At 46.2% G+C, this 20,860-nt stretch overlaps 1 protein-coding gene across 5 annotated transcripts in view; it reads left to right on the forward strand.

The window, feature by feature from the left end:
• BBS9 (Bardet-Biedl syndrome 9) overlaps positions 1-20,860 on the forward strand; it is a 347,201-nt gene that overhangs the window by 53,828 nt on the left and 272,513 nt on the right. For all 5 annotated transcript variants that reach the window (XM_032234710.1, XM_032234712.1, XM_032234713.1 and 2 more), the window contains 2 exons: positions 9,621-9,795; positions 14,008-14,089. In XM_032234710.1, coding sequence (XP_032090601.1) covers positions 9,621-9,795; positions 14,008-14,089 — 257 coding nt within the window. The remainder of the gene's footprint in view (positions 1-9,620; positions 9,796-14,007; positions 14,090-20,860) is intronic.

Below are 20,860 nucleotides of genomic sequence, written 5' to 3' on the forward strand. Positions count from 1 at the left end.
ACGGACAGTTGGGTCAGGAACACGGTTCACCACGGGCTGACCCTGGAGTTCCTGTCCTTTCCCCCCGAGAACCTTCCTCTGTTGCCCCGTCCCCAGGTCCGCCCACAAGCTCCAACTGATGAGGGCGGAGATAGACCACCTCCTGGAGATAGCGGCCATAGAGGAGGTCCCCAGGGGTCAAGAAGGCAGGGGGTTCTATTCCATCCTCTTCTTGGTCCCCAAGTCATCGGGGGGGGGGTGAGGGCGATCCTGGGCCTCAAGAAGCTGAACAAACATCTGGCGTAAAAGCGCTTCAAGATGCAGTCCCTCCAGACCATCCTAGGCTGTGTCAGACCGGGTGATCTGCTGACTTCGATCGACCTGAAAGAAGCATACCTGCATGTTCCGATCGACTTGGCGCATCGCCAGTTCTTGAGGTTCCAGTTCGCCGATTGCCATTATCAGTACAAAGCCCTCCCTTCAGACTCTCGTCGGCCCCGTGGACTTTCACCAAACTGCTGGCCACAGTAGCTGCACGGCTCCGGTCTCTTCCCGTGAGATTGGAATGCTACCTGGACGACATCCGTATCCACTCGTCATCCAGGCAGCAAGCCAACGCAGACCTGACCACCACCATCAAGACTCTGCAGCTTCACAGGCTCTCCATCAACCTGACCAAGAGTCACCTGAACCCGACCTGCAGAATTCAGCACCTCGGGACGATCATCGACTCCGAGGCCTGTCAAGTCATCCTCACCCAGGAAAGAGTCGACAGCATCTGGACCCTGTTGAGGAGCATCCGCTCGACCAGGTTGGCATCGATCCTCTCCCTCTCGCAGCTGATGGGGAAGCTGGCGTCTTGCATCTCGGTGGTCCCGTGGGCGCGGTTGCACACGTGAGAACTGCAATGGTTCCTGCTCCCTCTCCAGAGGAAGAACGCCAGCAACTCCAGACAGGTGATACGGGTCCCCCCGAAGGTCCTCCGCTCCCTCCGGTGGTGGCAGTCGGATGCCCTCCTCAAGGGCAGTCACTTCAGGGAGCCAGAGCGACTGATCATCACCACAGACGCTAGCCTCTTCGGCTGGGGCGCTCATCTGAGGACATCAGTGGTCCAGGGCAGGTGGTCGCAGGTGGAGCTCGCCCACAACATCAACTGGCTGGAGCTCCGGGCCGCAAAACTCACCCTGCGCCACTTCCTTGACCAGGTCAGGGGCCGCGATGTACTGATTCTGATGGACAACATCACCGCCAAGGCCTACATCAACCACCAGGGCGGCACACGGTCCCTGGCCTTGATGTCGGAAGCGGAGGCTCTGGGTCGCTGGGCAGAGAGACATCTGGCATCAATTCGAGCAGACCACATCTCCGGCGTGGACAACGTGATGGCGGACTGGCTCAGCAGAACCACCATCCAGAACTTGGAATGGTGGCTGCACCCGAGACTCTTTTACCAGCTGTCCCAGACGTTCGGCCACCCGGTGGTTGACCTGTTCGCCTCGTCAGCCAACGCCCACCTTCCCAGGTACTTCACCCGGTTCCATTGCCCCGGGGTAGAGGGCACGAATGCTTTAAGATCCCGCTGGCCCCCGGGTCGACTATACGCCTTCCCCCCTCTTCCTCTGATTCCACATGTCATCCGGAAGATTCTGGAGGAGGGGGCGGAGGTGCTTATGGTGGCTCCTCACTGGCTGAGGAGGACTTGGTTCACTGAGCTGCTCAGCCTGTCAGTTTCCTGGCCGTGGCTCATACCTCAGGAGCAAATCTCCCTCAGCCAGAGGGTCGTCCAACATCCGGAGCCCCAGTGGCTGCAGCTAGCCGTCTGGCACTTGAGGGGGACCTCCTGAGGCTTCATCGCTTTTCTGACAGAGTCATCCAGACGATTCAGGCCTCTAGACGACCTTCCACCGTCAGAATCTACAAGGCAACTTCGTCAGCCTTCTCCTGTTGGTGCCTCAACCACCACCTTGTGGCATCCTCCGCGACCATTCCGTAAATCCTTGAATTTTTACAGGATGGTTTGGACAAAGGGCTGGCGCCAAACACTCTCCGCAGACAGGTGGCTGCCCTGAGCACCATTCTGTCTTCTGACACTCAACTACTGATTTCCCGGCATCCTCAGGTAAAGGGTTTCCTAAAAGGGGCGTCCAACCTCTGCCGCCCCTCATCCCTAGGTAAACTACCTGGGACTTGACTGTTGTTCTGGAGGCGCTTGCCGCGCCACCATTTGAACCATTGCGGACGGTGGGCTTGTGCCACCTTACACTTAAGACTGCCTTTCTGGTCGTCATCACCTCCGCCCACAGATATCGGAGTTGGCTGCCTTATCTGTTAGAGGCGACCTCTGCATCTTCCACTCCGATAGGGTCATCTTAAGACTGGATCCTGCATTTGTCCCAAAGATTAACACAGTCTTCCACAGAGCGCAGGAAGTGATACTCCCGGACTTTTGTCTTCGCCCCAGGCACCAGAGGAAGTAACTTGGCACAAGTTGGACATGTGGCGGGCGGTGCGCATCTACATCAAGCGGACCGCTCCATTTGTGTCTTTCCAGATGGCTTCCATGGGGAATAAAGTCACGTCCTCTACCATCGGACGCTGGCTCAGAGCGAGCATCAAGATGGCTTACGAGACTCAGGCCAGACCAGTTCCCCCGTGTATCACAGCACACTCTACGAGAAGCGCTGCGACTTCGGCCGCCTGGGCTACTCAAGCGCCGATTGAAGAAATCTGCTGTGCTGCGACATGGTCTGGTCTGTCTCTATTCATCCGTAATTACAGACTTGACACTTTCGCCTTCGCTGAGGCGTCATTTGGGAGGAGAGTTCTACAGAGAGTCATGGCAAGAACCGCAGCCCCGGACATTTCTTCTTCCCTCCCAACTTCGACATAGCTTTGGCATGTCCCGTGCTTGGACACTCCAAGCAGCGCCTAGGAGAAAGACCATTGGCTTACCTGAATGGTCGTTCTCTCGGCACTGCGGAGTGTCCAAACCCACCCTTAAGGTGGGGGCGCGAGGTGTGTTATTAGTACCTACATGTGTTGGACTTGGACTAGTTCGGTCATGGACTATTGATCTCCTTCATTTTTTGAAACTAAGCCTCTGAGGCAACCAAGAGGCGGAGCTACAATCAAAATTAAACTCAGTTCCTTGGGCAGCAAGCTGAAGTTAACCCGTGCTTGGACACGCCGCAGCACCGAGAGAACGACCATTCTGGTAAGCCAATGGTCTGTTCATTTTTATCCGCTGTACCAATATGATGTATCCAATGAACATGTCCTTTGAGGAATCTACATGCCTTGGAGTTCTAATTTCAAAGGGTGCATTAATCAGAATGCTGACAACTGTAGCTTGATGGCCTCAAGTTTCTTCATACCTAGCAACTCAGAAACCAGAGACTCGCAAAAAACAGCCTGTTTCTCAGCCAACTCTTGAGCCCTGCAGCATTCAAAATTCATTCCGCCATCCCAGCTTCTGAGAGAGGCACCCAGATGATGTGATGCAAGCCTCAATTTCCTACAGAGACAGTCTTATGGCAGCATTGGGCTATTTTGAAAGCAGGTGTTACTCTTGTGATCTTGTAGGAGTTTCTTTTTTTAAGGATGCTCTGTTTTAAATAAATAAATAATTAAAACAAAACAAAAGCCTTCTTAAAAAGAGAGCCTTCTATAGAATTGTGCTTACAGAATAGCATGACGTTGCCATAAAGCTGCCATTGCAGGAAAGTTGAACTGCAAGCACTTGCTGACAAAAGGATTACAAGCTGAAGCCACTTGTGATGTCTCCTTTGGATGATGGCTCATCCATGCCTTCCTCAGAGGCCTTGGGGTGTGTGTGTGTGTGTGTGATGAGAGCATTCCTGGCATGTCTGGTATTGCTGACCCTGAATTGTCAGCTAAGCATGCCTTGCAGGTCATTGAGGAAAAAGGGGAGGAGCTGCCGGCCTTGGTAAATGCTAGAGAACACAGGGCAGAGAAATGGAGATCTGCCAGGTTGATGGGGAAAAGGCCCCACCCATTTTAATGGGCTGCACCGGGAGGGGCTATTTAGCAGGGCAGGCACAGGGAGGCATTGCTGGAAGCAATTTATGTGGGTCATAGCCAGATGGTTGTTTGTGTTTCTGGAGCTCTGCAGCTCATAGATTTAATTCAGTTGCGGAGAGCATTTATGTTCATGTTTGGAGCAGCCAGTTATCTGTTCGGTGGACTAATTGGTCATTGCCTGAAAGGTTAGTCTGGAGCTTGTTCGTGGCTGGATTTGATGAAAATGACCCCCTAAACTTCTGGCTTTGACTTTTCCTGTGACTTCTCCTTGCAAGTCCTAAAACTTGGACCACCAGACTTGTTGACAAACCTCAGTGGAGGCCCCTAATATCAGATGGGATTCTGAGCTGTTTTTGTTTTTGGAAACTATCCAGGGTTTGGCTATCAGTCTGTTTTGCTTTTGGTTATCTATTTGGTCATGACACAAGCCAATTACTATGCTAAGCTTTCAAATGGGGGTTAGCTGAAAACCTGAAATGGAACTGTTGAGGGAAAAGACTGAATAAAGCTCTCTACACCAACCCTGACATGTGGGTGAGTGGTGGCAGCACACCACTTTACACATCTTGCCACTAGTCTGAATTGCTCTGGATGGATGGGAAGAAAGCTCAAGCATGAAAACTTGTCCTGGAAGTCACCTTCCTATCAGTTGGTGCAGCTGCAAGCCCTTCCCAGCCCTTTGCAAGTGCCCAGTGGCCAGCCAAGAGAAATTTGATGGGAACCCTGCTCAGTTCCTCGCCTTTTTTGGACTATGTCAACTATTTATGAGTCTGAGACCAGATGATTTCCAAACTGACCCGGAGAAAGTAGGTTCCTCATCAGTCTGTTAACAGGAGCAGCTGAATTGTGGGCCACCCCGCTCCTCACGCAGCCCAGTCCATTGTTGGAAGACTGTGCAGGGTTTTGCTTCCAAATGAGGGTCATGTTTGAAGATCCGGTCAAGGCGCACAGAACTAACTGGCAGTTGAAGGAGCCCATCGCCCTGTAAGCAAATACATCTCAGACGTCCGACTTACCAGGCAGGATTTGAGATGAAATGAAGAGACCCTAATGGATCAATTCCATAAAGGTTGTTCTCTGAGATCCTGGACAAGTTGGTATGGACAGACTGCCCGAGTACCTTGCAAGCCTTAATGCATCTTTGCCTGCATAGGGATGGTCGACCAGCAGTGAAGGGCATGGCAGTGAGTGGCAACTGCTCCAATTCCCAGAAGCGTTTGTGAGGATCCTCCATCTCTTGTGGAACCCATGCAAGTGGGAAGGTTCAGAACGCGCCTCATGGGGGCAGATAAGGATTGGAGCTTGTGCTTGTATTGCAGAAGGCCCGGTTATCTCACAGCCAAGTGTCCTGCAAAGAAAACACCAGCAAAGGCAGGAAATGTCTCTCACACAACCTAGATGGTTCTCCAAGTTCAGGAGTGTGCCAGGTGTTAATGTCCCGCGCTACACCAACCCGGCATTTGGTGGTGGCAGTGATGTTGACTATACCCAGAGGTGAGAATATTCTCATGTAAGCCATGGTGGATTTGGGGACTACTACAAATTTTATGGACACTGCTTTTGCCTCCAAATGGAAGGTGCTACAGCATAAGGTTGCCCCATCTCTTTTGGTGGAAACCATTGATGCTGGCTGCTTTGGTGAAGTCCAGTAGCTGTGGCTTCTGAACCTTTGCAAATGCATGTGGGAAACCACATGGAGTGGTCGGACTTCTACGTGGTGTCCGCACTGCATTTTCCAATAGTGTTGGGTTTGGAATGGCTCCGAGCACACCTGCAGGTCGCCTGGTCAGAGGGGGGGTCATTCAGCTCAACAGTCCAAAGTGTCGGTCACATTGGATTCATGTCTGTGCTGCGGAACTTCCCTCCACTTTTTCCTTGGACTTCCTGGTCAAAATTGCTGACTTTGTTGATGTGTTTGGGGAGAAAGAGGCAGAGCAGATGTCCCCTCAACTTGGTTCCAAACACCAAGTTTCCTGTGGGACAAATCTATTCCTTGTCCATACCAGAGCTTGAGGCCCTCAAGGACATTATTGAGAATAACTTGAAGAAGGGCTTTATTCATTCATGAATATCCCCCTTGGTGGCCCCAGTCCGGTTTGTGAAAGAAAGGTAGGGGGAACTGTGGCTTTGTTGCAATTATTGGAAGCTCAATGGATTACTGTGCAGAATCTGTACCCGCTCCCACTCATTCCAGAACTTATAGAGCATTTAATGCAAACTCAGATCTTCACAAAGTTGAACTTATGGGAGCTTACAACTTAGTGAGAATCTGCAAAGGGTACGAGTGGAAGACAGCGTTCCGTACCTGGTATGGGCATTTTGAATATGCAGTGATGCCATTTGGACTCACCAATGCCCCTGCCATGTTCATGCATTTCATGCATGATGTGTTTCAGGATTTCTTGGACACCTTTGTGGTGATCTATTTGTATGACATCCTGGTGTAGTCGTCATCCACCGAGAAACACTGGTCCCATATCAGAACGGTACTCCAGCACTTGCGAGAGAATCACCTCTTTACAAAGCACGAGAAATGTCAGTTCGCCCAAACCACTATCAACTTTTTCGATCATCAGATTTCACCCGAGGGCATAATCATGTACACAGAAAAGATCCAATCCCTGCAGTCTTGGCAAACTCTGTGATGAGTAAAGGACGTCCAGAAAGTATTGCGGTTTCCAATCTATTATCGGACATTCATACCCCAGTTTGCCACGAGAACTGCTCCCTTGACTCAATTGCTACAGAAAGGGGTACAATTCATATAGATTCAAACGAGCAACATGCCTTTGAGTGGCTAAAGGAAGCATTTTTTATGGATCACATCCTTTTCCATCCTGACCCATTGCAACCTTCGTGGTGGAGACAGATGCGTCAGACATCACAGTGAGAGTGGTATTGTTACAAGCTCCCCTGAACTCAAAGCATCTCTTTCCTTGTGCTTTTTACTCGCACAAGCTAAACCCTGCCAAGTAGAACTATACCATCTGGGATAAGGAGTTGCTGGCAGACAAAGTGGCTTTTGAGATGTGGCAGCTCAGTACCAGATCGAAATGCAGATGGACTATCGGAACCTGGAGCACCTGAATACGGCTAGAAAGCTCAACCAATGGCAAATCTGATGGTCTCTCTTCATCCACTTTAATTTTTTGAGTAAGCTATAGTATAGTATAGGAACCTGAGAGCCAATGCTTTATCACAAAAACTAGAGTGCACGTGGTCTGGGGATAATAAGGTGCTGCTCCAGTCGGTGATCCCTGTAGAAAGATTCATGGCGACCCAAGAACTTGTCGATGTGAAGGAGCAAATTAGGTGGTCACAGTGTCAAGACTTGTTTGCCCAGGCAAGAGATGCAGAATTAGACTCATTTGAAAGTTTATCGACCCCTTGGTCATGCTCGGAGGACCGTTAAGGTTTCAGGGAAGGATTTATGTGCCAGAGGAGTCTTCCCAAAGCTTGATATTGTGCCAGTGTCACAACAACCCTAAAGTGGGGTATTTTGGCTTGCTCAAAATGTTGCACCTGGTGAGATGAGTGTTTCGGTGGTCGCAGATGCACCACGATGTAGAAACCTATGTAATATCATGCCCGGCATGCTGGCAAGCCAAAAATGTGCCAAGACCGCCACTGGGTCTGTTGCAGCCCTTGCCTACAACAGAAAGGCCTTGGGGAAGTGTATCCATAGACTTCATTACCCAACTGCCAGCCAATGTCGGCTGGTGACTCCCCGGGGGAGAGCCTTCTCTGTTGCAGTTCCGGCCCTCTGGAACGAGCTCCCTGTTGAGATCCGGATCCTTACTACCCTCCCGGCCTTCCGCAAAGCCACCAAGTCCTGGCTGTTCCAGCAGGCTGGGGGGAGCTGAGAAGCATCTACCTCCATAGAAATTGTGAATGTTGGTTTTGTTTTTAATATGTTGTCTTTGTCTTGTTCCCCCCTTTCCCTTGTCTTTTGTAAGCCGCCCGGAGTCCTCCGGGAGTGGGCGGCATACAAGACAAATAAATAAATAAAATAATAATAATAATAATAATAATAATAATAATAATAATAACAACTCCTGAAATCGCAGGGAGCCACAACAGTGTTGGTGATTGTGAACATGCTAACCAAGATGGCCCATTTTGTGCCATGTGTGGGATTGCCTACTGCGGAGAAATGACCCGGTTGTTTGTGCATCACATCTTCTTGCTGCATGGCGTACCTGAGCGGATAGTGTCCGATCAAAGTACCCAGTTCACACTCAGTTTTTGTGGGTGCTATTGGAACTGCTCCAGGTGCAGCCATGTCTCTCATCCTCTCAGCATACGAAGACAGACGTGGGCATGGAACAGATGAATGCTGTGCTGGACTAGTATTTATGTTGCTACGTGAACTACCAGCAGGACGATGGCCAGCATGCTTCGATTCACATGTCTCCATTCTTGGTGACCTATGGGTTTTATCTGTGCGTGTTTTTGTTGACCATGGCTGATTCACCTGTGCCTGCAGTCACAAATTTCCTGCAAGAACTCACTGCTATGCATTGTGTCTTGAAAGAGCAATTGGAGTGGGCCAAGGAGGAGTATAAAAAGTTCACAGATCGACAACGTCCAGATATACCTCCTTTGGTGGTTGCTGACCATGTCCGGCTCTACATGTGGAACCTACCCATGATGAGACCATCCTGCAAATTTTACCACCGATTCCTGGGCCCATTCCCAGTGTAAGCAATCATCAATCCAGTGGTGTATCAACTGACCTTGCTGGCCTGCATGTGCATCCACGTGGTATTCCAGCGGTCCTTGTGCTGGCCAGACCAAAATTATGATGGACCCGCCAAAAGATATTTATGACCCAGTTCAGAAGTTCTGATGGCTGAGTCTCCTACAAGGAGACTGTGGGAGTAATCACATTTCATGCACTTGGCAACTGGTCTGCATTTATGACTATTTTCATTATCCTGTAATCATATGACAACAGTTTATGACATTTTTGTCAAAAAGTGGCATTTATTTCTGGTTTTCAGAAAAAGTGCCCCACTTGAAGAATGGTTTTGTTTAGCAACTATGGCGTTCATTTAATATCCATGGCATCTGCTTAATGATCACTCAACAATCATGATATTTGCTTAACAACTGTTACAAAAAGTTATAAAATTGGGTTGGTTGCATGATGACCTGCTTTACAAATGTTGTGATTTATGACCCGAAGCTCAATTGCAATTTTAAGTTGAGGACTACCTGTGGTTTGTATAAAATGATGTATCTTTGTAGGATGAAATATAATCATTTGTTACTACAAGCTTTTAAAAACATTCCTTGACATTTTGGTAGATTTTTTGTTTTGTTTTTTAAAAAAAATCTGGAGAGAGACCATAATCTAAGGTGAAGAACTATAACCATTTAAATTTCTTTACCCTTTACCTTATTTTCCAGTTCTGAAGAACCTGACAAATAATTTTATTTGTTGGTTATATCACTCTTCATTGAGGGATGTATAAATAATCTCACAACATGCTTTCAGCACAGAAGCACGTGCTCATAGGATCATAGAGAGTTTCAGCAACTTTTTAGAGATGAAGATATTAAAACATGATCACTTCTTTGTTTTGCTTTTTATGTAGGTCAAGATTTGATCTGTGTACAGTCTGTGGATGGAATGCTTATGTTGTTTGAACAAGAAAGCTATTCGTTCGGACGTTTCCTTCCTGGCTTTCTTCTTCCTGGTCCACTGACATATAGTTCTAGAACAGATTCATTCATTACCGTCTCTTCCTGTCGGCAAGTTGAGAGCTACAGGTGCGTTTAGACATAATACCTGCGGCTCTTTAACATATATTTATATAAAAATTTAAGAATGATTTATGTCTATGAAAATCCAAGCCTTGAGTTAATTAATGTTCCATCTAGTTATTATATAATTTATGCCAGAGGTTTTATCCAAATATTCTAACTGAGTACTATGAATTATCCTGCTACTCTCAGTACTTAATGCCTGAAAGGCACATTAAATTTTATGGGTTCTTTGTAGTTTCTTTGCATTACAGATATCACTTTGCATTTTCACAGAATGTCTTTTAGAAATCTTCTGAAGATAAAAGGATTTTTAATGGAAATAATTTGTTTACTGAATATGTAGAAGACACAGCTCCTACATTTTCCTTTCCCCACTATAGAGGTTCCAGAGATCCAGAGGTCATCTTATTCTAGTGAATAAAGTGGGCTATAAGCAAAACACTCTTGAAATATTATTTCAACACAATACTCTCCTTTTTTATTGCCAGCTATACTTAGCTTCCTGCCAATCCTTCCTTTAGAGAATAAAAAATATTTACAAAGTGAAGGGTTAAGTCTAGGGATTGAAATTGAGATAGGTAGATAGCAAGGAGTATGTATTTATTTTCAATGTAATTCTGCAAAAGCAGATTAATTGCATCTTTGGGTACTAAAGGAATTTGCCGATGTTTAGTTTATATATTTTTGAGAAATCATGAAGAAATTGGTAAAGTACAAGATATCTGGAGGAAGGCAAAGGTCCCTATAGTTAGGAAAAGGAAAAAGAGAACTATTCAGTATTAGAACAATTAAATATTAGAGCAATTAAAAAGATGTAGCTCTTGAAAGCAATGTGTTAGTTATCAGAAATCACTAAGTTTTACTGTCTTATCAAATTTACTCTATCACAGTTTTGGATCAGGTAATTTATGTATTAGTTTGTAGGAATTATGTAGGTGTAATTCTAAGGGATCATCCAATCAACTGATTCTAAGTGGTATATAACTCATATTCATAATCAATTATTGAAATAAATACATACTAAAACCAAGATCATACATCATAATACCACCATATATACATCAGGAATCAAACATTCCAAAGTAAAAATAATTACTTATGTAGAGTAGTAGTCATAAAACCATTCCACTGAGGCATATTGAAGTAGCCAAGTCTCTTAAGATATAAAGATCAGGAGGGAGGGGTCATCTGTTTCTATTTCTAAGGTGTGAATTTATAGCAAAACACATAGGTCCTTGGCTCTGTAGATGGCAGTCTCAGATTGAGAGGCATATAAAGAGCCCCCTCTACAAAATTTTACCTAGATTCAGTATGTATATTATGCATGTTATTGAAAGAAAGTCATCCTAAGATGTCCAAACCCTTAACTATGAAGGGTGTTACAGATGATAGTCAGCATTTTGAAATGCATCCTGAAAGCTATGAGCAACCAACACAGCTCTCAAAATAAAAGGTTTTTTTTATGTAGGATCCTTAGTATTCTATGAGTTACATTAAGAGGCATTATATTAATGCATTCTGATAATCCATAGCTATTCAGGTTGCTGCATTCTGGACTAACTTTGTCATCTTAGTACTTTTCAAGCATAGCACTATATAGTGGATATTGCAATAATCTTTAAAAAAGTAACTAAAGCATAAATGACACTTATTAAACATCATATTAGCCAAGCATTTGATAAGGCACCTTGTAATAGCTTGATAGTAAGGTTATCTAGAGAGCATAACAAATACATAGAGGGTGTGAAAATTGTACTTCAAAAAGATCATGCTAAGAGGTGAGAAGCCACCAATGTTTGTTCATCAAACTGGCCCAGGCATTGAGTGAAATTTTACAAAGTTTAGTCCTGAGTCTAGAATTTTTCACTATTTTCACTAAAGACTAAAAAGATGAAGGAAAGTTTATTCAAATTTAAAATTAGACAAAATAACTATAATCCTAGAAGATGTGTATGGAGATTCTCAGTCATCCAAGTCATGGTTGTCCCAAAGATGCTTTTTCAAGAGGCAACTGACATTCTGATTTTTTCTTTGAAGATGTTTTGCTTCTCATTCAAGAAGCTTCCTCAGAAAGTCCAGTTGTTTCTTGAAAAAGCACCTTTGGAAATTCTAGAAGTCAAAAATACAATTCAAAATGATCCAGATCTGGCCTGAGGCTGCCCTGGAGACAGAGAAGAACCAGCCCCTGGTGCATCAGCCCCAGCCCTGGCCAGCAGGTGCTGATCTATAACTTGATGGCCGAGCCGATGAGGCCATGGAGGTGCTAGTGATGGGCATGGTGCTCTTGTATAACTGGATGATAGAATGTAGTCAGCCTTAGATCCACAACCTAGAGCCGAGGTGGCACAGTGGTTAGGGTGCAGTACTGCAGGCCACTTCAGCTGATTGTTATCTGCAGTTCAGCGGTTCTAATCTCACCGGCTCAAGGTTGACTCAGCCTTCCATCCTTCTGAGGTGGGTGAAATGAGGACCCAGACTGTGGGGGTGATATGCTGACTCTGTAAACCGCTTAGAGAGGGCTGAAAGCCCTATAAAGCAGTATATAAGTCTAACTGCTATTGCTAACTCCCCCCCTCCCCGAGCTGGTGAGGAATCGCTCTGCCCCATTAGTGCTGCCCCATTAGCCCTGCTCCCTGGGCGCTCACTGCCTCCTATGTGGCCCTCAATGAGATGCTCGACCATCACAGATTTTGATGAAATTTGGTGTGAACATGCACACACATCCCCAATAAACATTGGTAAAGCGTTACATGTGCCGATGCAATACTTGCTGAGATATAGTCATTTATGTGGCCCCCGCCCCCCAATACCACAGTTTTCTACAGTATGACCCTGAGGGTTCAACCTTCAACCTTCAGACGTAATATCTCTGGCAATATTTTGTTGAGAGATATAAAAAGCCAAACTTTAACCTTTTTCGAGCCGCAATACTTTTTGGCCAATTTTGCTCCAACTTATATAGACGGAGATCACTCATGAGAATGTTTTTATTATTTTGTTTAATAGAGCACATCAAGTTATACAAGATGGCCACGTCTCAACCAAACATTGCTGGAAATACTATGTCTTGCTGAACCCTCAGAGTCATACTGTAAAAGGCTGCTGTATGGTGTGTGTGCATGTGTGTTTAGTTGAGCTGTGTTCACTTGCAGTTTCTTCTAGGCAACCTTTTATGTATTCATAAAAAGATCTATTAATTAGTCATTTGAAGATAACACACAAATTCCTAGAGGCATTTGTCTTAAAGAAGACATATATTCTTTTGCTACAATTAAGTTTGGAATTTACAGATACAAACATAGGAAACAATATTATGTAGTGTTCTTTTTGTATATAGTGTAACATTTTTTCTTGTGAAAATCATATATGTATATATGTGTGTGTGTGTGTATATATATGTTATATTTGTGCTGATAAATAAATAAAGGGAGACTAGTATAGATCTATTTCAAGATATATATATATATATATATATATATATATATATATATATATATGTGTGTGTGTGTGTGTGTGTGTGTGTGTGTGTGTGTGTGTGTGTGTGTTTTATTTGTGCTGATAAATAAATAAAGGGAGACAAATAAAACACAAATATAACAAAGGCAACAGTAAAAAAAATATTGGGTTTCTGTCGTGATGGACTCTTGTGACGAGCCGATTGACAGATGATGGAAGCAATTAGCTTCCTCCCATAATTGGGGCTTACCAGGGGTTGTGACTCTAAATATAAATATATATATATATATATATATATATATATATATATATATATATATATATATATATATAATCTTGTATATACATACATACATACATACATACATACATACATACATACATATATATATATATATATATATATATATATAGCTTGTATATACATACATATATATATATATATATATATATATATATATATATATATATATATAGCTTGAAATAGATCTATACTAGTCTCCCTTTACACACACACACACACACACACACACACACACACACACAGACATGACTATGCAGGTCTTGGTATATTTGGGTCTTTTCCCATGTAAGATTGAGAGTATCAAGATTTTGACAAGGTCCCACTCGCCATCTTCAGGCTGGTGCTTTATTTATTTATTTATTTATTTATTTATTTATTTATTTATTTATTTATTTATTTATTTATTTATTTATTTATTTATTTATTTATTGTTTGTTTGTTTGTTTAAACTATAGGTATCAAGTACTTGCATTAGCAAAAGATGCTGAAACACAAGAAACTGAGCAACAAAAAATTGGATCCGGAAAAAAACTTGTGGTAAATTTAGCTGCACAGATCAGTATATTACTTAATTAAAAAAAAAAAACCATTGGAATAGGAGGGGAATGAATGTTTTATGAAGAGTAGAACCATTTTTTCTGATTTTGAACTGATTTTTCTTTTACAGGAGTTAATGCAAAACAACTATTTGTTTATTCAATATACAGTATATACAGGTAGTCTTCAACTCACTACTGGTTGCTTATCAATCGTTCAAAGTTATGACAGACCATCAAAGTTATTTACAACCCGGTTCCAAAATTCTGTTGGCTTCTCTCCCATCTGGTTCTGCACCTGGCTCCTATTTCAAAACCTTTTGCAGTATCCCAAAGTCAAATTATCACAATTTATGATGGTCTTGTTGAAAACAGGAGCTTATTTCCAGTTTACAGCAAACCTGGCCCATAGCAAACAGTGAATTCATTTAATGACTTCTGCATTCACTGAACAAGTGCCATAGAAAATATCATAAAATAGAATCAGTTACATGATGATCTGCTTATGGCTGCAAGGTGTGTGTGTGTTTATATAAAATGAAATTTTTTATATATGTGTATATAATTTTATACGTGTATGTAATTTATAAATATATAAAATACATTTAAAAATATAAAATATAACACAGAAAGATATATACACATACATGTACATATATACATACACACACAAACACACACATATTTTACCTGCTTTTAATTTCAATAAAAATGCAAATATAGCACCAATAATAATTGTTTTACTGCCAATTTTTTGTAATGCAGAATTGGAGTGCAGGAAGGATTTGTAGTGTTGTGTAATATAACAAACTGGAGAGTTGCAAGTAGCTTATTGCCTCTTCATGTATAAATAACAGTGCTATTGCTTACAAGTACACCTAACTACAGTACATAGCCTAATTTTAACTCTAACCCTTTCCTGGGAATAAATCTCACTGAGTTTAATAAAGTTTTTTTGTACACAGATCTATATAGGATTGTACTATAAATTAATTTATATAGTCACAATCTTCAATTCCATCATTTTTTGTAGATTTGTAGATTTATTGAACATTTATAGGCCGCCCTTTTCCCTGAGGGGACTCAGGGCGGCTTACAACAATGGGGGAAGGGAGTGCAAGACAAGACATAAAAGAAAAACGTGAGTAAAAAAATTAACCATAAAACACAACATTCACTCAACATTCGGGCGGGGTGAGAGTAAATCCTATCCCCAGGCCTGACGGGATAGCCAGATCTTGAGGGCTGTGCGGAAGGCCTGGACTATGGTGAGGGTACGGATCTCCACGGGGAGGTTGTTCCATAGCGTCGGAGCTGCAACTGAGAAGGCTCTCCTCCGCATAGTCGCCAGTCGGCACTGACTGGCGGATGGGATTCGGAGGAGGCCTACCCTGTGCGATCTGATGGGACGCAGGGAGGTAATTGGCAGAAGGCGGTCTCTCAGATAGCCAGATCCACTACCATGGAGCGCTTTATAGGTGGTAAGTAGGACCTTGAAGTGCACCCGACGATCAACAGGTAGCTAGCGCAGCTCACGGAGGATCGGTGTTATGTGGGCGAACCGTGGTGCGCCCATGATCACTCGCGCGGCCGCGTTCTGGACTAGCTGAAGTCGCCGGATGCTCTTCAAGGGCAGCCCCATGTAGAGCACATTGCAGTATTCCAGCCTAGAGATCACAAGGGCTCGAGTGACTGTTGTGAGGGCCTCCCGGTTCAGGTAGGGCCGCAACTGGCGCACCAGGCGAACCTGGGCAAATGCCCCCCTGGTCACAGCTGACAAATGATGGTCAAAACTCAGCTGTGGGTCCAGGAGGACTCCCAAGTTGCGGACCCTGTCTGAGGGGTATAAATTTTGCCCCCCCCGCCTGATTGATGGAACGTTAGCCGAATTTTTGGGAGGAAAACACAACAGCCACTCGGTCTTTTCCGGGCTGAGCACCAGTTTGTTAGCTCTCATCTAGTCTTTAACAGCTTCAAGGCCCTGGTTCATCACGTCCACCGCATCATGGGGTTTATGCTGGTTTCCTAAAAAGAAATCCTCCATATCAATAGGGGAAAACAAGGGGCTACATTTTTATAGTTGACATCATTTTAAAAGGACCTGTTGAAATGTTGAATACTATGGAAAAAGTAAGGAAAAGTTTTATTTCATGTTATATGTAAAAGGTGGGTGTCTTTTGTACAATTTAATCTCATCCTGGCATGTGTTTTACCACAATCTCTGAAGTGGGGCATGGGAGGAGTCACAGCTGGGTATTGTCATGGCCCATCTGCCCGGAGACTGAGGTAAATCTTGAGGCCACATCTCTACCCCTCCTCTGACTCTCCCAGATTAACCTCAGTCTTCAGCCCAGAAGGAGCTAAATACCTGGCTCTCCTCGGTGCGAACTTTTCCCTTTTTTTCCTTTACCTTAAAAATCTTTTTACCTTTTGAAATTGTACCTCTGTGAGGAATTTACCTTCAAGCAAGTCGTCGGACGATCCTCCTCTCGGGTGCTCAGCAATCTGCCTGACACAGTAGCGGTTGCGCTACTGAGAGGCCTAGGAGCAGCAGCCCAGCGGTGGCACAGGGAGGGCCATCTCCGGCCTACCCAGAGCTCTCTCAGGCGTTCCAGGAGATCTTAGTTAGAGCCATTGCCCAGGGCATCTCCTCGGGCATGCAACACCAGTTTCAAGGGCCTAGGAACAAGGCAGTCCATAGGACACCTCGAGGCCATCTAGACCAACTCGGTCTTTCTACCTCCAGAGACCTTAGAGAGGAATCCCTTCCACAGCTAGTGAGGAGTCGGAGTCAGAGGAGGGGGAGATTACGGAGATGGATTTCTCTGATGAAGAGGAGGCCCAAACCCCAGAGGCCTCATCTATCTTGGGCTTATTCCCACCCACTCTCTTTAGCTCCCTACTGCGTAAAGCTAAGGCCACAGCAGACCTGGATGTTCCAGTAACCAATCAGGACACTGCCAAAGCTGGGAAGAGTGTGGGAGCCAAGAAAGGTCCTTTCCACAGACTGCAGGTGGAGAAGGAGGAAATTCCTACCCCAGACCTGTTCCTAGAGGTGCTCAAATCACAATGGGCCCAACCAGGAACCTTTCCTACACCTGAGAGCAATGATTGCAGGTTTTACAACATTAACACGAATTTTGATCAAGGCTTGCAGGTTCCATCAGTGGACGCTCCAGTGGTAAGCGTGGCATCCTCCTCACCGGTGGTCACAGGAGACATTTCCAACTGTTTAAAACCAGAGGACAGGAAAGTGGAAATAATCATGCGCAGGACATTCCAGGTGGTATCGTGGGCAATTAGGGCTGCCACGCAGCCTCCTTTTTTAACAGGTCTACCTTACTGTGGCTGGAACAGCTCCATGACAGAACCCCGGCTTCGGACGTCAGACTCCTACAGGACATCACAAAGGTGATGATGACCACCCAATTCTCAGCGGATGCCACACTGGATGCGGTAAGATACTCTTCCAGAGCTCTAGCCTCTTCAGTGGCATCCAGGCATTTATTGTGGCTGCGTAACTGGCAGGCGGAATTCCGGGCAAAGTGGCATTTAGCAGGCACAGAGTACACAGGAGGGCAGCTGTTCGGTCCATCCCTGGACACCATCATCGTCGAGGACAAAAACAAGCAGAAGGTCTTTCTGTCCACGTCCAGACAACTGGATCATTGTTCAGCACCGTACCCCAGAAGGTCCAGTTTTCAAGCACCTGAACAGGAATTCCAACAACCATGGTACTCTGCGCCCAGGTTTCCCAGACAGGGAGATAGACAGTTCTCTAGGGACAGGTTCAGTTTCCAGCAATCTAACAAGCGCCCCTTTCATGGGGGAGGCGGCCGCCCCCTCCATAGAAATAAGTGATTTGAGATCGAATCACCCTCTCAGTGGCCGGCTTTCCCTACTCGCGGATCGCGGGGCGGACAGCACCACGGATGCTTGGGTGTTGCAAACTGTCAGGTTCGGTTTCCACCTGGAGTTCCGCTCACAACCCTGAATAGATTCTGAGTTTTCTCTTCCTCCAGGAACCCGGCCAAGCGCTCTCTTATGTGCAAGGCTATCCAGCATCTACTGGAGATCAGAGCGGTAGAGCTGGTACCAGAGGGAGAGAAGAAATCTGGTTTCTATTAGAACCTCTCCGTGGTCCCCAAGAGCTCTGGAGGGTGGAGGGCCATCCTGGACCTTAAGTTACTCAATTCCAGGCTGGTCTACCGTAGGTTCAAGATAGCCTCACTCAGGTCCATCCTAGAAGGAATTAGATAGGAGGATTACCTAGCATCCATTGACCTCACCAAGGCCTACTTACACCCGAACACCCCAAGTTCCCCAGGTTCTCCTATGGGGACAAACATTACCAGTACAGGGCTCTCCCCTTCGGTCTAGCCTCTGCTCCTAGGATGTTTACCAAGGTACTGGCCATGGTGGCAGCCCAAATCTGCTCCAACCTGGTCCGACTACACTGCTACCTTGATGATTTCCTGGTATTAGCACCTTTGCTAGCTCGAGCAGAAGGGGACTTAGGGCTCACCATCGCCACACTGAGATCTCTGGGATTCTTGGTTAACCTCGAAAAGAGTCACCTGACACCCACCACCGGACTCCAACATTTAGGGACCATTATTGACTCGATGGGGGGGAGAGGCTTTCCTCTCAGAGGAGCGCAGGGATAACATTGTGCAAATGATTCTAGAAATTTGGAGGCTTCAATCTGTCTCTGTAGCCCTTCTTTCCAGGCTTCTCGGCAAATCTCCTGCATCGGGATAGTGCCTTGGGCCCGACTCCACGCCCGGGAGCTGCAGTGGTTCCTGCTTCCCCACCAGAGAGACGGAACAAGCAATGCAGAGTTCAAGGTCAGGATGCCACCCCAGGTACGCCTCTCCCTCCGATGGTGGGCATCCCCAGCTCTGTCCAAGGGCTCCATGTTCAGGGAGCCAGACAGACTTGTGTTAACTACAGACGCAAGCCTGTTCGGTTGGTGGGCACACCTGGATTCCCAGCTGGCCCAGGGAAGGTGGACACAGACCGACCTCCGGAAGAGCATCAACTGGTTGGAGCTAAGGGCGATTCACCTGGCCCTACGACGTTTCAACACAATGGTAGTGGGGAAACACATCCTGGTCCTCATGGACAATGTGGTGGCCAAGGCACACATGAACAAACAGGGAGGCACCCACTCCAGGTCACTGCGTGATGAGGCAGTGAGATTGGGAAACTGGGTGGAATGGAACCTCCATCGATCCAGGCAGAGCACATCTCCGGGATGGAGAACCACCAAGTGGACTGGCTCAGTAGGGAGACTGTAGACCACTGAGAGTGGCAACTTCATCCTGAGATTCATATCACGGTTCCAGACATGGGAAGCGATGGACAACGACTCTCTGCGATGCCAGTGGCCATCAGGTCTTCTTTACACCTTTCCCACTCTACCTCTCCTTCCCAGGGTGCTCAGGAAAATAGTACTAGAGAGGGTAAAGGTCATTCTGGTGGCGCCATACTGGCCACGGCGCCCCTGGTTTGCAGATCTAATAAGAGCTGTCCATCAGCCCCCATTGGAGGATCCCTCGGGGAGGTAACCCTGACCCATGGGAGTCTGCTTCACCCAGACCCAGACTGGCTCCAATTGACCGTCTGGAGATTGAGCGGATTGAGCTAAGAGAGGCCCAAATTTCCACCAATGTCATAGGAACCATAGAGGCGACCAGGAGGAGATCCACCATTCGCATCTATGATGCGACTTGAGTCTCCTTCGCGGCCTGGTGCCGCTCAGCTCAGGTAGAACCAACAGTGCCACAGTTCCACAAGTCCTGGACTTCCTCCAGGGAGGCCTGGAGAAGGACCTAGCTCCTAGCACCCTCAGAAGGCAGGTCTTGGCCTTGGCCACTGTCCTGGGGGGAGTGGGCACACAATCCTTGTCCCAACTCCCCATCATCAAACGGTTCCTCAGGGGTGCAAGCAACCTCAGACCTCCGGTGATTCACCGTTTCCCCTCGTGGAACCTATCTACAGTGCTCCAGGCTCTCCTGGAAGCACCCTTCAAAGCATCTAAGGGAGGTGAGTCTTCAGCTGCTCACGCTCAAGATAGCATTCCTCGTGGTTATTACCTCAGCCATGAGGGTGTCAGAGATCATTGCACTGTCCGCCAGGGCAGATCTCTGTGTATTCCATAGTAACAGGGTGGTCCTAAGGCTCGACCTTGCCTTCATGCCAAAAATTAATTCTCCCTTTCATAAGGCTCAGGAGTTCATTCTCCCGAATTTTTGTCCAGCTCCCTCCAATGGGAGGGAGAGGTCTTGGCATCACCTGGATGTCAGGAGGGCGCTGCACATCTATCTGAAGCGCACCATGCCCATCAGGCGGTCGGAGGGCCTTTTCGTCTCCTACCACCCAGGAACAAGTGGAGTGAAGGTCTCCCCAGCCACCATCAGTAGATGGATCAAGCTAGCCATATCCAAGGCCTACGAGGCACAGGGACTTCAGGTGCCCAAGGGCATCACCGTGCACTCCACCAGGAGTGCAGCTACTTCGGCAGCCTGGGCCACCCAGGCCCCCATAGAAGACATTTGCAGGGTAGCAGCATGGGCTTCGCTCTCTCCGTTCATCAGACACTATAGACTGGAAGCCTTCGCCTCGGTGGAGGCATCCTTTGGGAGGAGAGTCCTCCAGAGATTACTGGATACTCGGGGGGATTCAGGCCCTATGGACCCTCCCAAGGGCATTTAGCTTTGGTAGGTCCCAGCTGTGACTCCTCCCACGCCCCACTTCAGAGACTGTCAGT

This window comes from Thamnophis elegans, chromosome Z (genome assembly GCF_009769535.1).
Source record: "Thamnophis elegans isolate rThaEle1 chromosome Z, rThaEle1.pri, whole genome shotgun sequence".
NCBI lineage: Eukaryota > Metazoa > Chordata > Lepidosauria > Squamata > Colubridae > Thamnophis > Thamnophis elegans.